Genomic DNA, 14,920 nt, shown 5'->3' on the forward strand with positions numbered 1-14,920 from the left:
GATTCTCTAATAGGCAAACTTGAAAACTTGAGTATTATACAAAAAAGAAAACAAAAGCAAACTAATGGGAGAATTTTGAATCAAATTGTTCTCATTGCCTTTCACCTCAGATGTTGATGTTAGCAGTCCTGATGAAAAGTCTATCATGACCTATGTGGCCCAATTTCTGCAATACTCCAGCGACATGCCAGCACCTGATGACCACCTCCAGGTTAGCGATGAGATCACATTTCTCATTTTTTCAGCACATCCTGCTGTCTTTTGGTCTTCTACAAGAACCTTCATGAATGTAAGGGTGGTCAACCATCTTTCTGTCCTCCTCCTCCTTTCAATTCTGTTTTTCATGGTTTGATCTGGTGGTGGTGCTATAGCTGTTTCCTTTGGCCCAGCCCTCCTTTTGCTCACCTGAGACTCTGCCTGCACACTTTACTCCAGCAATTGCTGTCTCACCAGTACACGAGGTACACAATGAATCCTTTAACACTCTGTCACTTTTGTTACGGAAGTCTTTCTTTTCTCTATTAAATAATGGTACTTATTAATGTTCATAACTGTCTAACTCTCGTGTAATGGCATGAACTGCTTGATCGCGTGGCCCTGACAACTTATTCTAACACTGCAATGGTCGTTACTGACAGCTTTGGTTATGAAAATTTAGGTTTCTCCAAGTGAACGAGCACAGCAAGTGACATGCTGGCTGGAACAAGCCAATCAGGAACTGTCAGATTCATGGAAGGCTGCAGAGAACTCAAGTTATGCTGAAAAATATCAGGTAATGCAGTATTAAGGATTAAATTACATGTTCAGCGTGTGTAGGTTGTAAGGTTAAGGAGTTATCATGTTTGATTTATCAGGTGCTTCAGAGCCTCGCTGGCTCCTTCACTGAGCAACGGAGACCAGTGATGACCCTCCTGGCTGCCCTAAGACGCCGCCCTGAGCTGAGTCAGCAGCAGTGTTTTCTCAGGACAGCGTGGGATCAACTGGAGGAAGAGGTCAGGAAATGTATTTTTGCATAATAAGAAGCAAGGTTACATTCAGGGTTTTAGTTTTTAACCTTGGTATTTTTTTTGTTACGCTGTTGGGGACATTTGTGGGGACATTATTTTAAAATATTGTGATGAGCTGAGGAATCTTTACAACAGAGGTTGAGCCAAGCAGAAAGGGGCTTTTTATTGAACAGTTTTGCTGTACTACATTGTGCTTCACGGGGTCAATAACCCCGCACATGAACTCACTCATGGTATAACATCTCTTTCCATCAAACAACAACTGTCAGTGATTTTACACTGTAGCATTAACAGGAACAGTGAAGAGTCACGTAACAATAACGCCACATTATTTTAATATTTACGGAAAGTCGTCAGTATAGAAAACTGCTCGTTTTAGTGAAGCAGATTGCTCATATCAAGTTGTTTGTATATGTGTGTCGTTCTGCAGCTGCAGAGGTGTAAAGCAGACTTGGACCTGAATCTTCCTCCTCCTCTGGACTCTGTTGTTGCATGGCTGCAGCGTGCAGAGGCAGGGCTTGCAGAAGACGCAGGGAAAGTGAAAGACCATTCAGATGCCGCTAAAGAAGCAAGAGCTCAGCAGGATAGCCTAAAGGTTCATTTGTGTTGAAGCTACATACAAAGAAAGAAATGTGATCTTGTGACAAAACTTGATAACAGTGTCCTGAAACTCTGAAGAGCAACATTATTTAGATTAAAGCTTAAAAATCTTGTTTACTGTGTTTTTTCACTTTTCAGAATATAAATAAAGAAATGGGCCATTATGTCAATATTCTTGAGACTTATCACAACATGGACGACTCGGGGAACATAGTGGTCCCCCTTGAAAAGTTTGATGAGATAAGAAAACGGTATGTGACCCAATTGTTAAAATCCTATAATTAGTGAATGTATTATGATTTTTTTTTATCACTATATGCAGGTTTAAAGGCACAAATCTCCAAGTCTTGTGTTTGAAAAGAAAAAAGCAGTTTGTTTGCATCTTAATTTTCAAACAGTTTAACCAGCATTCGGGTCTCAACCAAGTATCGAGGGATCAAGTTGGAATACCAGGAGTCCCGTCACACCATCCTGGACCTCCTGAGCCAGATCGGTGCCAAGGTCCAGTCCTGGAAAACACCCTACAGGTCTCAGGAGACCACACATGTTCTTCTGCAGGACTGGCATGTGAGTGTATATCTGAGAGAGTAATATGTAAAAGCTTCTATTACTAATTCCAATGATGACTAACAGTGAATGGCATATATTCTATTACATGTTACTTCAAGGCCAGGCCCTTACAATTTAAATAGGATATATCCAGTGAGTCATTTGGGATCAAATTCTTCCTGAAAGACAAAAAGGAAACAAAAAATTATTATTTTCTGTGATTTGTTTTCTAGGAAACAATTGAGCATCAAGACCTGCTTTTCACTCTGACAAGCGCTCTGCACACCCTGAAGGAGAAGGCGAATGTTTATACCAGCAAAGCAGCGCTAAGTATGGAGTAAACATAAAATCATATTGTCATGAACTCAATAGAAATGTAATCAAGTAATTAGGTTTTTTTTAAGACGAGATTTGACTTTCACACACTTTTCACACCCCAGGCGAAAATTTCCAGCTTGTTACTCGTCAGGTGAAGGAAGCAGAGAGTGAAGTTGAAATGGTCAAACAGGCTGTGACTGCTACTAGGGGTACCATGGAGAGAGTTTTGTGTGCATGGGAGACGTACAACAAAAACCTTGCTTCTCTACAGGCGTGGCTGGCGCAGGAGAAACGAATTCAGTCCCCAGCTGCAACACAGGTAACTTTACCCTGTTTGTCCTGTAGTAACTGTTGTGTAACTTAAAAATCTCCTTTCTTCTCCTATCATCATCGAAAAATGATTTCAAAATATCCTCATTGTTGCTGGTTTTTCTTTGCTTTTTAAAATACTTGGATACTGTAGGATGTTAGTGAGTGGACTTCACGTCAAGCTCAATTAAATGAGGCAGGGAACTATCTCATAGAAGTGACGGAAATGTCAATCAGTCTCAGTCTGGTCGAACAGTTGAGCAAAGTCAACATTCAGTGGGCTGAATACATGAAGAAGGCTATGTTTGTAAGTATTCATCTATTAACAATATGTCTTTTATGCAGGTCTAGTTCTGTTTGTTATTTTGTATTTGACATAAGGAGACATTAAAAATAAAGGAGCGTGTTAGACATAAAGATTTTGTCTTTTAGGAGGTATCATCAGAGCCCTGTACTGGTGCATCATGTCTTCAAATGGTGCATTCAATGACCCAGGAGGCCAGCTTGCTCCTCAGACAGCCACTTGAGGTGGCCTCAGTGCCACTAAAGGCTATCAGACAGAAATTACAGGTTAGTAAAATTTCAAAAGGCTGAATTGATCAGTAAATAATAAATAAACAAACAAATCTTTTTGTTATTTGAGCTACTGTCTCATACTTTATAATATTTCAGTTACTGAGTAAAAAGATGGCAGAAGTGAACGTGTCATCTCTTAGCTCTTCTCCCGACTTTCAAACAAGCTACTTTGAAAAGATCCAGAAAACTCTCCCACAGGTAGGATGCTCACTGAGATGCAGGGAAATTCTCTTTAATATTCCTAGAATATTAAATCAGCGCACAGGCAAACATTGTGCAAATTTACTAGAGTCCAGTTCTCCTATGTTGAATTATAGCAAACAAAGAACAGTCTGACTGTTTATTTGTACTGTAGATGCTTGTTGAAGCAGAGGGGGCCTGTGGGGAGCTGCAGCAGGCTGCATCCAGGCTGGAAGGTGGTCTGGCTGAGCTGGATCGTTGGAGCACTGATGCGATGGACTGTTACAATCACCTAAAGGAAAAAAGTCACAGAGGACACCCTACAATGGAGCCTACAGCAAAAGTCAGCAAACCAAAGCTTCATGTTGTTTCTAATTAGGCGTTTTGTTAGAGAGGGAAAATATAAAGCATATATGAAGCTGTTAAATTCAATACACACTTTAACACTTCCAGGGGCTAATCTCTCGAGGCTTCCAGCTGGCAAACCAGGCTAAAACCGAGGAACAGGATCTTCAGGGCCTTGTTGCAATACTACAGAAAACCTCTCCTCTGCAGCACCTCAGCACCTCTAGCCTGAAGGACAGGGTCACAGAAGCAGTCTCCTACTGCCAGGTAAAGTAAAACAATAGATGTAATAACTTTTTTTCAGTCCCATAATAGTCCCTCTTATTCATTTGTATGCTTTGCATTTTTTAGGACATTCTGGGGATGTTTAGTTCTCTTGGGTATAAGCAGGAAGTTGGTGAATTTCCTAAGAATCAACCAGCTGTTGAAACAATCTTTCAGACAAAGAAACAGCCTGAGATGGGGTTATTAGTTGTGGCCAGAAGCAAACATGTAGAGAACATTGGGAACATCATGCTCCAATCTCAGCACTCAAATCAGCTTTCAGCTTCCACTCCTCAACAAAGGACAAGAGATCTCCAGGGAAAATTACATGATGAAAGAGATATTATTACACCCAAAATAGTCACCAGTTTCCCACCTGTAACTTATATTCAATCTCATTTTCTTCAATCTGCAAAAGAAGCTGAATCTGAGCTTTTGATCCAGCCACAGTCATTTTCTAAATCACATCCCCTAGCTTCAAGTTTCAGTGAAAATGATCAGCCGCTACCTGCTACGACTCAAACTCCTATTAAGGGAAAGTTTTCAGAGAGTCCAGTTCCCCCTAAATATGGAGGAAGTTTACCTTGCCAATTTCAAACCAAGCACAAGAACACAGGACCGAGCTCTATACAGAGCAGTAAACCTCCACAACCACCAGTTATGGTCCACAGGGAAGTCCATTCAAGAGCCCAGTCAATGGCGAGAAGCAGGCTGGAGAAGGCCCGGTTTCGTCTGCAGGGACGCATCCAGCAAGCGACGAAGTTATTTGGTGGCAAAGAGATTTCAGAGTCGGAAGCCAAGAAGAAACAGGTACGCTACCAAACATCACAGAACAAATTAAGAAGGCCGTCACTATCTTTAACAGATGTTTTCAACTGTCACTTCAGTTTTTTGACTCAAATCAACAAATGTAATTGAATTACTAGTGATCACACAGCTGATTTGCCTATTATTTTCTCGATTTATTACTTTGACAACATTTCAAGGTGAGTTTAAAGGCAGAAATCCACCCAATTGTTGCTTATTAAATGTTTAAAACAGAGGCTTTAATATAATTTAGATGCTTTCAGTGCTGAAACACCAAGGCCTTGAAACGTGCCTGAATATTCATAATTCAAACACTTTCTTTCAAGGTCTCTGGTATTTTGATTTGTGTTGCTACCAGTATCATTTGTGCATCTCTTTACAGCTATATGTCTTTCTGTGCAGAAAGCTTTAAAAATTCTGCAGCCTGCCATGCTGGAAGAGTTCCTTTGTGCAGTGGAAGGTTTTGGGGCTTTCTGCTCTGGATCCCAGCTCCAGGACTTGATGCTCCTCTCTGACTCAGTGAGAAATCAGTGGGAGGTATGACAGGAACTGCACACATAGTCTGTAATTGACTGACTGATCCAGTCATTTTTATTCAGAGTTAAATCGAATGTAAAGACCTGAACCAAATACCTAAATCATTCACAAGCACATGTAGATCTTTCTTACTTTGCATTATAACCAGTATCACTACCTAAAAGGGGATTATATTTATTCTAGTGTTAAAAGAAACAGACTACATCTCAGTTATAATGAAGTCATTCTGTGATATTCTTTTGCTTTGCTTTTTGGTCATAGGCATAAAACAGGGAATGTTTTTATATAGTGGAAAATAACACGTAATAATAGGTCAAATACGATCCAGTCATACAGGATTTGTTTTGGACTTTTCAAGAATCTTTTTGTGTGTGAGCGTCTTCACAAATTAATCCGATAAACTTGATATTTTCTATTTTTTTCCTAAAAACGTTGGTTAAAATTTTTTCTGCTTGCTTTTGTCATGCACAGGATGCACGCAGAGAAATGGCTGCTTTTATTCTGATCTTGTGGTCAAAGATCAGAGAAGGGAAGCAGTCATTTTCTGTCGTGCAGTGTGAAACGCATACTAACACTGTCCACACTGACCAGACTGACGATGATTCTTTGCAGCAGCAGCAGGTACTTGTCTCTAACATAGTATTAACATGGGACTGTGCTGTGTTTGTAACTGCCTGGCAGATGGTCAAATTACTGTAGAAAGAAAGATTTGCCTTCAGCTTCTCAGGAGCTCATATTTCTCCCAGGCTGTCACTGAGGGAGCCGCATCTATTGAGGAACGTGTTGAATCCCTCAGAGAGCTGTGCGAAACACTGACGCCAAAGAAATCCTCCTGCCTCGCTACAGACCAGCTGAGCGAGTCAGATGAAGTAGAGGAAACACAACCCAGGGATGCTGCAGTCCCACCTAACAGGTCTGAAAACGCTAACATTAAGAAAGAAATCAGAAATGTTCTTCAGTGTGACCTTTTGGTAGATTTGCCTTTTTCTTTAATGGAAACTGTTTTAATCATTATTGTCAGACTTTTATTTCCTACATCTAGAAATAATTTTCAGTTTGATGCTCTGTTTGATTTGAAAACTACAAAGGCGAGGCCCTATTTTGCAGTTTCAAAGAAAGTGGCGCCATTTCTCCAACAATGTTCATGCCTATCGGCTCGGTAGTTTTCTTTGTAAGTTTGCTGAAAGTTAGACATGGGCAACACTGATGAAATTCCTCTGGGTTTCACAAAGGAAGCTCAGACTCAAAAGGAAGTTAAAATTGCAGGAAGAAGGTCTAATTTAGATTGTGAAAACTCTATTTGCCTAAATTAGACAGAACTTGATTAGAATCTTGTTGAACTTACCCTTAAATCATTTTTCAAGTTATTAGAATTGTGACTTGAATTCAAAGTGATTTACTTGAAGAAGACCGTTTCTTATTTACAATTGTCACTCTGTAATCTTAATCTTAATCAGATGTCTGTTTGAATGAGCGGTTCGAACTGGCTGCCCCTGACATCCCCCCCGATAAACATTTCTTATCTCAGCAGGGGACGGCAGCCTGGGGGAGACGCCCCACTGAGCGCGACTGACGTGTCGGCCAACACACAGCCGAGCAACAATCTCCCACAGAAACAAAGCGATGACAGCCCACATGAAGACCTCGCGCCCGTTTCTCATGTTGTGTCAGTGCAGCCTCATGGTGATATCCTCAAACTGAAAGTTCAGGAAGTCCCAACAGAGAGTGAGGTCCACCTGACAAAAAACAGAGACGGCAGGTCAGAACAAAATCCAAAGCCTTCACTTCGAGCCAAAGAGCAGCTGCTGAAAGCCCGTCTACTGCACTACGCAGAGAGCAGTCAGCAAATCCAAACTCATGCACAGGTATGCTCAGATTACATCACTGATCTGCTTCAATTTTGTTTTTCTTCAGTTTCTCAATTCTATGTTTTGGTACTTTGTGAGCTCTGAGAATAAAACTAGTAATATGGAGTTATTGTTTTTTTATGCAATCAAGTCAAGATATTTAAATTCAAAAATTAAATCTAGGAACACAAAGATAAATGTTGAATTGCAAGCAAATTAGATTTGTTATTAAAATATTTATTCAAAAGTTTTGTTTAGGATGCCAATCAGAGTGGAATCTGAACTGAAAGATGTGAAAATTGGCCAGACTTGGTGGTGGGTCTATGGATTAGACAGCAGGAATGAAACAACACTGCAAATCTATGACCACTTTTTGTGTACAGATATCTTTTGTCATAGCAATAGCAAGACTGTATTTTAAATGATGACTATCTCCTTTTATTTGATCAGCCGCTAGCTTTAAATTGCGATTTTATAACTAATTCTAATATTCTACACGATTTACAACCACAAACCTCCCAAATTTGGGACTCTGTTATACAAAGAATTAAAGAAAAAGCCATAGTACATGAACATGATCCAGAACAGCAAGAGAAAAAGGATGGATGGGTATTCCAGTCATTCTGTGCTTTGTCCAGACTCTGACTAAGAAGAAACTGTGATGTGGTGTCCAGTGTTTTTGAATGTGGACAGTGCTAGCAGTGTGCCACCATGACTCAGACTCAGCTGGTGTATTTTTTTCTCCATGATTTTCATAATTTGAAAACACCAAGAAAGAGAATCTTTGTATATAATGCTATATTTCATAATGACAAAATGTTTATGCAGCTAATAGTACTGTATTAGAAAATCTATTGTATACCAATCCCAGCTCCAGGACTATGAACCTAGATTACATACTTATATTTTACAGTCACAAAATTGCTCTAAATTACAGTAGGCACTATAAATGAACAGTTTCATTCTGGAAGAGCTTACAGACATTAATATTTGAATATCTGACAGTACAAAAAAATGCAGCAGACTACAGAGGTAAAACGTTAATAATTCTATTAAATGTCATTTACTTTGTTCATTTAAAGAAACCTTCCTAGTCAGAAACCAATTCAGCAGTTTTATTGGCTGGACAAGGAAAAGCACCGGCTGCAGAGTGCTAATCCTTGGTAATTGGATAGGCTCACTGCTCCATCTTTTCCTCTTTTCTTTACTGGACTGTTACTATGCAACTCTCTCACCTCGCAGGCAGTTGTTAGGAGCAACACAGTGGAGACCAAGCAGGAAGCACAGTGGACCATCATCCCAGAGCCAGCTGCTCCATCTCAAAAAGAACATCCCTCTGAACAGGAAGTGCAGGAGAGGTATGCGTCACTATCCCACTTCATTACACATTGGTGTTGTTTTTAGAACTAACAGCTTGTAAAATACTAATATGCTAGTAAGATTTACTAGACGTCACTGATTTTGCATCATATTTGCTTCCCAGTCAGTCTCAGAAATTTTAGTAATGAAACAATGTGTAAATCTCTCTCAAGTTATAGAAAGCTTTGCTCAGCATTTAAATCTCAGCTTCAGGAGAACAAGCTACTTTTGGAGTCATTTATCCCAGATCCAGTCTCTATCCTTGCCCTGCAGAACCAAAAGAAGCATCTACAGGCAAGTTTGAGCACTTACTTTTACCAGAATTCTCATTTTAAAGTCCTACTCTTACATATGTGTTCATTATTATGTCTTAACTGTGGTCTTCTACATACTAGAATGTTTTTACAATTGTTAAGCATGAATTTGTTTGTAAGCTCTAACTTTTGGCTTAAAATATTATTGCTGTGATTGTTTCATAAACATGTTTCACCTCAACAGACCTTGAAAAAAGAGACAGAAGCACTTTGGTTTGATGTTGAGCTCCAGTATACCCAGTATACCCAGTTTTCCCAGTTTGCCCAGCCGATGACCAGGGAGGAGGGTTGGAGTGAAGTGGAACAAGAGCAGGGGCATCTGACTCAGCAGTGGAGAGAACAACAAGTGTGCCTACAGACCAGGTGCAGCTACCCTCTTAAATAAAAAAATTAGCAATTTTAATCTGTGTTTCATACAGTTAGTGCTTTCCTTGCAAATATTAGACAATTTTAAATTAAAGTAGCTACTTCCTTGCCCATTTAAAGACTTACTTTAAGTTTATTTTACAGTAACAACACAGAGCATATGTAGAAATCGGGTGTTAATGTTGAAGCTAAAGAGATATAAAGCGACTACTACATGAAAACAGATATTATATGCATGTGTTTATATGTGCATGCACTCTACTAGGCTGCATGAACTGACATATGGTCTGTGGGACATATGGTTTGTCTGTGGAAGTATGCAGTTAGTGATAAGTTGCTCCATTTAGTTTAGTTTGTTCAGTGTTTACAGCGTTCTTGTTGAAAGACTGTTAAATGCTAACAGATTTACAGCAGTATTAGCATGTTTGACACAACGTTCTTAAGGTAGCCCTAATGGCAAGTTAGTGCAAACACAGTGGCTATACTACCCAGTACCACAACCACTATCACAAATTCCTTGGACTATTTCACAAAGGGCAAAATGTTTCAGTTTTGCTTCTGCTTTGTGTTTGGGTCAGAATGGCATCTCTGGAGAACATTGCTGACCTGATGAAGTCTGCAGATGACCAGAAGACGCTGATCACACAACAACTGAACCAGATCACCGGACAGCCTGTGGATATCTCTTCTCTGACTTTGGCTGATTCAACAATATTACATGAGTTAAAGGTATAGGTTTAAAACCATGTGTTCAAACAATTAGCGCTTATGATATGAAGAGTATAATATTATTTTGAATCCCTGGTCTCTTGAATAGGAGATGGACAACAGGCTGCAGGCTGGAATGAGGATGCTAACAGAAAAAAGCACCAAAGAGGAAAGTCAGGGGCCAGAAGCCACATCCGCCTCATCCCTCTGCAGGGGCCTCCACAGTAGCATCCATCATTTCAAGCAGCTCAGACAGCAACTGGAGAAAGTTCAGTCAGCTGTTTGTGCTCTGGATCGCTTCCTGACCACAGTGAGAGAAGTCGAGGCTGAGATCCAAACTGTGCTGGCAAACCAAGACCTGAGCAAGCAGAAACACGAGGCAGACTGGGAGCAGGAGAAACCTTCATTGGATGCAACAATGCAGAGGTTGCAGGCTGCTACTGAGCAATCTGATTCTGTGGACAGTAATTTAAAGGCAGTGGGGATTAGTCTGACCATGGATGGTGCACTTGCAACATGTCAGGATGTGGTGAAATGCATCACAGTACATGTTGTGGAGATGGAAAAATGGGGAGCAAAAGCCATAATTCTCCCAGAAAAACGGAACATACAGGACGACGAGAAATCTAAAACTGTGGAGACATGTCAGACAAAGTCTGGTAATACTTCCCTACAGCAACAGGACATGCAAGAAGATCCCACTTCAAGTGAGCCAGATGAGGAGTCAGGTTTGGAGGCCAAAAGGCGTAAGCTGGAAGGAAAGACTCAAGTGGAGGAAGAGCACAAGACTCAAGCATGGAGACCTCGAGAAGATCTCCTAGAAACTAAAGACCAGAGACAAATGGGAAGAACCACCCAGGTTAAGAAAGAAGGAGAAAAAATGGAGAATTTGGTTCGGAGGAGAGCAAACCTGTTAGCAACACTGAGGGAGACGAAGAAGGCAGCTGAGCAGCTGAGCCTGCAGGAGCCCACTCTGCCTGCTCTGCAACACAGGTACAACACCGAGCTGGTACAACAACGTACTTTTATTTTCTTTCATTTAAGTGGAGTATCAAAAATATCCAACATAATCCACACTACCAGAAAAACATCTAAACACTCATCAAAACAAACATATCATCCCAAAGGTTTCCAATAATCTCTAAGTTATAATAATATCAGATTTTATGGTACATTAATGGGCAGATTAATATTGACTAACTTTTATACAAAGGTCAGCTTTTGCTATTTCTATAAGTAGCTGGAGGCTCCATACAATAATAACTCCTAAATTCTTTCAGAATGTCAGTAGCTTCTTCTCTCCATATCCTGTTTTGTTATCTGCAGGACACGTACCTTGACAGAGTTGGAAAGTCACCTCACTGACCTCCTCTCTGAAGTGCAGTACGTACAAGGTGCATCGTCACGGTCAGAAATCCCTGATGAGAGTCAAAACAGAGAGGTGGAGGATCTCTGGGAGGAGGCAACAAAAGCTGTAACTCAAAAGTAAAATCCAGCGTAGTGTGTGGTTATTAACGTTTGTAACTTTGATTGTTTCTGCAGCTCTTTCGTAGTTGTGTTACTCTGCTGAGCTTTTCTGTGTTGTGTTATGGGTCACATACAGACTGGAGCAGTGTGGTGTCCTAACAGAGCTGCTGAAGAGGTTTCAGAGCATTCGTGGTAAGCTGAGCGCGACACTGCAGCGAGCAGAAAGCGCTGTGAGTGAAAAAAACTCCTATATGGGGAAAGAAAAACTGCAGAGACTACACACTAAGGTAAGTCACACTGTTAAGCTTGACTAATGAACACAATGATATCACAGCATTGACTTTTCTCTTTGTGCTGAAAACTTATCATTTAGGCATAATCCATATTTTTGTGTGTCTGTGGTTTTAAAGGTCCAGGAAACAAAAGCAGAGCTGAACAGCCTTGGAGATGGTATAGAGGAGGTCCGCAGTGTCTGCAGACAGCTTCACACTCACCTACGGCAGATACCAGAATGCACATGCATCCCATTTGAGAGCGAAGCTGATGCTGTCATGGATCACTGGCTGGATGTAAGCTTATCCACTTTACACTGTTAACTTTGTCTTTTAAAAAAAAATTTGTTTTGTCTTTTTTTTTGCATGTTTTGTTTTAAAAAGATTTATTTTCCATAACTTTGGAGGTTTGACTTATTCTTTTTGTGATATGAAAGTTATTTTTTAACTCCAGTGATATCACATTCAATCTGTTGCATTCTCCAAGAAGAGCTGGTGATGTGAGGATGTAACTGTAAAAGCAATCTAAGGGAAAAAAGGATACTAAGAGGCAGAACCTGGTGCAAAATGATCACTTTTCAGAAATGAGAGGGCAGCTGTTTCTAACAAGATAAAAAATAGCAAAGCTACAGCAAAACATAAAAGCGCTTGTTTAACCTTTGTGCTTGATTATTTGACATTGTAATTGAAATAATAGGTTTTTGTAATAATATATTTTTTCAGCTGACTTCTTTGTTGTTAGGTTTACAGATTATTACATTGGCATTAACCTGACTACACCCAATTTCCTATTATTTTGAATGTTGCTGATCTTAAATGAGATAGATAAAGATGCATATTATTGTAGGTGTAGGTTGTTAACTTTGCTGATATTTAACTTATTTGCAGTTATCAGAAAGAACAGAGTCCTGCCTTGAAAACCTACATCTAGCCTTGACTCTGTGGGACGGGGTCCTTCAGCAGGGGTCAGAAGTGGAGCGCTGGACCAGCGATAAAGTAGCTGTGTTTGCTCAGTGCCCGTCCTTTCAGTGTGAGGATGACATCAAGGCACTACAGGTAAAACGGAGCTCTTGTGTATCATTCAGGTATGTTATGATCTCAAAGTTAAACTATAATAATGTTTACCTCACTCGCACTGTTACCAGAATGAGATTGTGCTTCAAGAGGAAAGTATACAGCATTTCCACCGTAGAGCCACTGAGATTCAGACACTGCTTCAGAGCGCAGAGTCCCCTCCGGAGCTTCAGGTAGGCATTGTTCCTCTGGTGTTATTTTCTTGATTTAGACAGAAATAAAGACAAACACAGTAGTTTTGGTTTTTTGTTTCACTCCCAGAAATATTTGACTGTGTAAAATGTAGACAAAATGCAACACCTTATCTTTTTTCACACAAAGAAAACACATCAAATGTTTAAATAAGGAACACATCTAAAAAGAAGCTGTGATGGGGCAAAAGAAGGTTGGAAAAGTTAAAGAAGAGGGGATCCTACACAATGGTGAACATGGCCCTGTCACAACTTTTTTTCAGATGTGATTTGATGACCATTAGAATAAGACCTGATTTTTCCAAGCGTAGCCTTAGAAAGTTGTATAGACAGAGGTAACCCTCACTAATCTCTGATGCACACCCAGTCTCTTTACTGTGGAGGCAGGCCTGAAATATGACAGAAAACTCTCAGTTTCACAAAGAGAAACAAGGGTTACCCCCCAGTAGGCATCCAGGCAGGAAAGAGTTAAACATTTGATGTGTTTTCTATGTTTTCATATGATCTACTTTGAATAAAATATGTCCCAAGTTTTGTTTGAAATTGTGAACTTATTTCCTGCTTGAATCTAGTTTACATTTTCAGTTGTTTAGTCATTTTCACTATTACAAAGGGTTTTTTGCTCATCAGTTCTTATGATTCATTTTGATTTGTCAAGGTGGTAGGAACCCAGATGAGGGAGAAGATAGAGCAGTTGAAGGAGCTCGTTTCTGAAGCTGAGGATGTTTACAAGCAGATGGTGATTACTAAAGGGCAAATCACTGGGAGGATGGAAGAGTGTTTCAACTCCCTGCAGAAGATTGAAAACTCCCTCCTTACTCTTTGTGGTCCTGATGTTGCAGACGTGCTTGCAAAACTTAAGGTAAGGGCTTAAATAAGACATATGAAATAATGAAAACACATAAAACACACCAATAGATACAAGATAATATCAAATTAGCATTGTCTTTTATCTGTTGCAGGAGTTGTGTCAGCAGCTCCAGTCCCAGGATGAGCAGGCAGAGAGCTTGTTGGAGGACGTGCATGTCTTGGCCTCTATTACAGGTCCAGATAGCTTACAGAGTCTCTCCGTGGAAGGGATCCAGCTACAGGAAAAAGTCAGAAAGACCCATCAGCTCTTCTCTGAAGTAGAAGAACAGACTGAGAGGAATATGCGTGATCTGGACAGGTAATAGACATCACATACAGAACAGTGTTGCGGTGCATCTGTGTTGTGTAATGTGTACAGATACATGCATCTACAATGAAAAGGAAATTGAAGCCTCCACTCATTAATGTGGCATGTAAGCAAACTTAAGAGAGCTGCTGGGCAGGAATTTTTGTCTAACACGTGCTTGGTGACTTGACAATTTGTCATCATGGAATTGTCATAAAGAAAACATAAATTATATTAGGAATTTTGTTTAAGAGTAATATTGTTGTGCCAAACATTTTGAAAACAGTGCATGCTTGTGCAGTGTTGTGCGATAATCTTGAGTCACTTTTCAAGACTTTCAAAGTTTTACTTTAGACATTGGCTGCTTTTCAATCCTTGTGCCTGAAAATTTCCAGAGGAAGTTTTTTATTGCTGTTATTATGCCAACAATGACCTACGTCTCAGACCAGAAGATAAAATGATCATCATTTGGCCTCAGTTTGTTTTCCTATTATTACTAAGTCTGTGAAGGTTCTCAGTCATCCAGGTCATCGTAGTCAAAGGAGCTTGCAAAGAAAAGCGTCTGGACTTCTTTAAGTTGCCAAACAGCCACTTCACAAGCGCATGGCACAACACAGAAGAGCCACCTCCACAGGACAAGACTCAGCAGTCCATCTGCATCTTAAGGATAAAGG

At 40.1% G+C, this 14,920-nt stretch overlaps 1 protein-coding gene across 1 annotated transcript in view; it reads left to right on the top strand.

Annotated features, from left to right (window-relative positions):
• Positions 1-14,920, top strand: part of syne2a (spectrin repeat containing, nuclear envelope 2a) — an 84,844-nt gene that overhangs the window by 5,567 nt on the left and 64,357 nt on the right. The window contains exons 8-37 of the mRNA XM_005737310.1: positions 111-211; positions 372-461; positions 659-772; positions 855-992; positions 1,438-1,602; positions 1,746-1,858; positions 2,006-2,174; positions 2,390-2,486; positions 2,597-2,793; positions 2,938-3,090; positions 3,216-3,353; positions 3,456-3,557; positions 3,715-3,882; positions 3,993-4,151; positions 4,236-4,958; positions 5,358-5,492; positions 6,239-6,405; positions 7,024-7,357; positions 8,582-8,697; positions 8,872-8,992; positions 9,197-9,375; positions 9,957-10,107; positions 10,196-11,079; positions 11,413-11,571; positions 11,690-11,840; positions 11,964-12,122; positions 12,714-12,881; positions 12,971-13,072; positions 13,749-13,952; positions 14,053-14,258. Of these exons, the coding sequence (XP_005737367.1) occupies positions 111-211; positions 372-461; positions 659-772; positions 855-992; positions 1,438-1,602; positions 1,746-1,858; positions 2,006-2,174; positions 2,390-2,486; positions 2,597-2,793; positions 2,938-3,090; positions 3,216-3,353; positions 3,456-3,557; positions 3,715-3,882; positions 3,993-4,151; positions 4,236-4,958; positions 5,358-5,492; positions 6,239-6,405; positions 7,024-7,357; positions 8,582-8,697; positions 8,872-8,992; positions 9,197-9,375; positions 9,957-10,107; positions 10,196-11,079; positions 11,413-11,571; positions 11,690-11,840; positions 11,964-12,122; positions 12,714-12,881; positions 12,971-13,072; positions 13,749-13,952; positions 14,053-14,258 (5,863 nt within the window). The remainder of the gene's footprint in view (positions 1-110; positions 212-371; positions 462-658; positions 773-854; positions 993-1,437; positions 1,603-1,745; positions 1,859-2,005; positions 2,175-2,389; positions 2,487-2,596; positions 2,794-2,937; positions 3,091-3,215; positions 3,354-3,455; positions 3,558-3,714; positions 3,883-3,992; positions 4,152-4,235; positions 4,959-5,357; positions 5,493-6,238; positions 6,406-7,023; positions 7,358-8,581; positions 8,698-8,871; positions 8,993-9,196; positions 9,376-9,956; positions 10,108-10,195; positions 11,080-11,412; positions 11,572-11,689; positions 11,841-11,963; positions 12,123-12,713; positions 12,882-12,970; positions 13,073-13,748; positions 13,953-14,052; positions 14,259-14,920) is intronic.

The sequence above is a fragment of the Pundamilia nyererei genome, unplaced genomic scaffold, assembly GCF_000239375.1.
Source record: "Pundamilia nyererei isolate P.nyererei 1_Seehausen unplaced genomic scaffold, PunNye1.0 scaffold00074, whole genome shotgun sequence".
NCBI lineage: Eukaryota > Metazoa > Chordata > Actinopteri > Cichliformes > Cichlidae > Pundamilia > Pundamilia nyererei.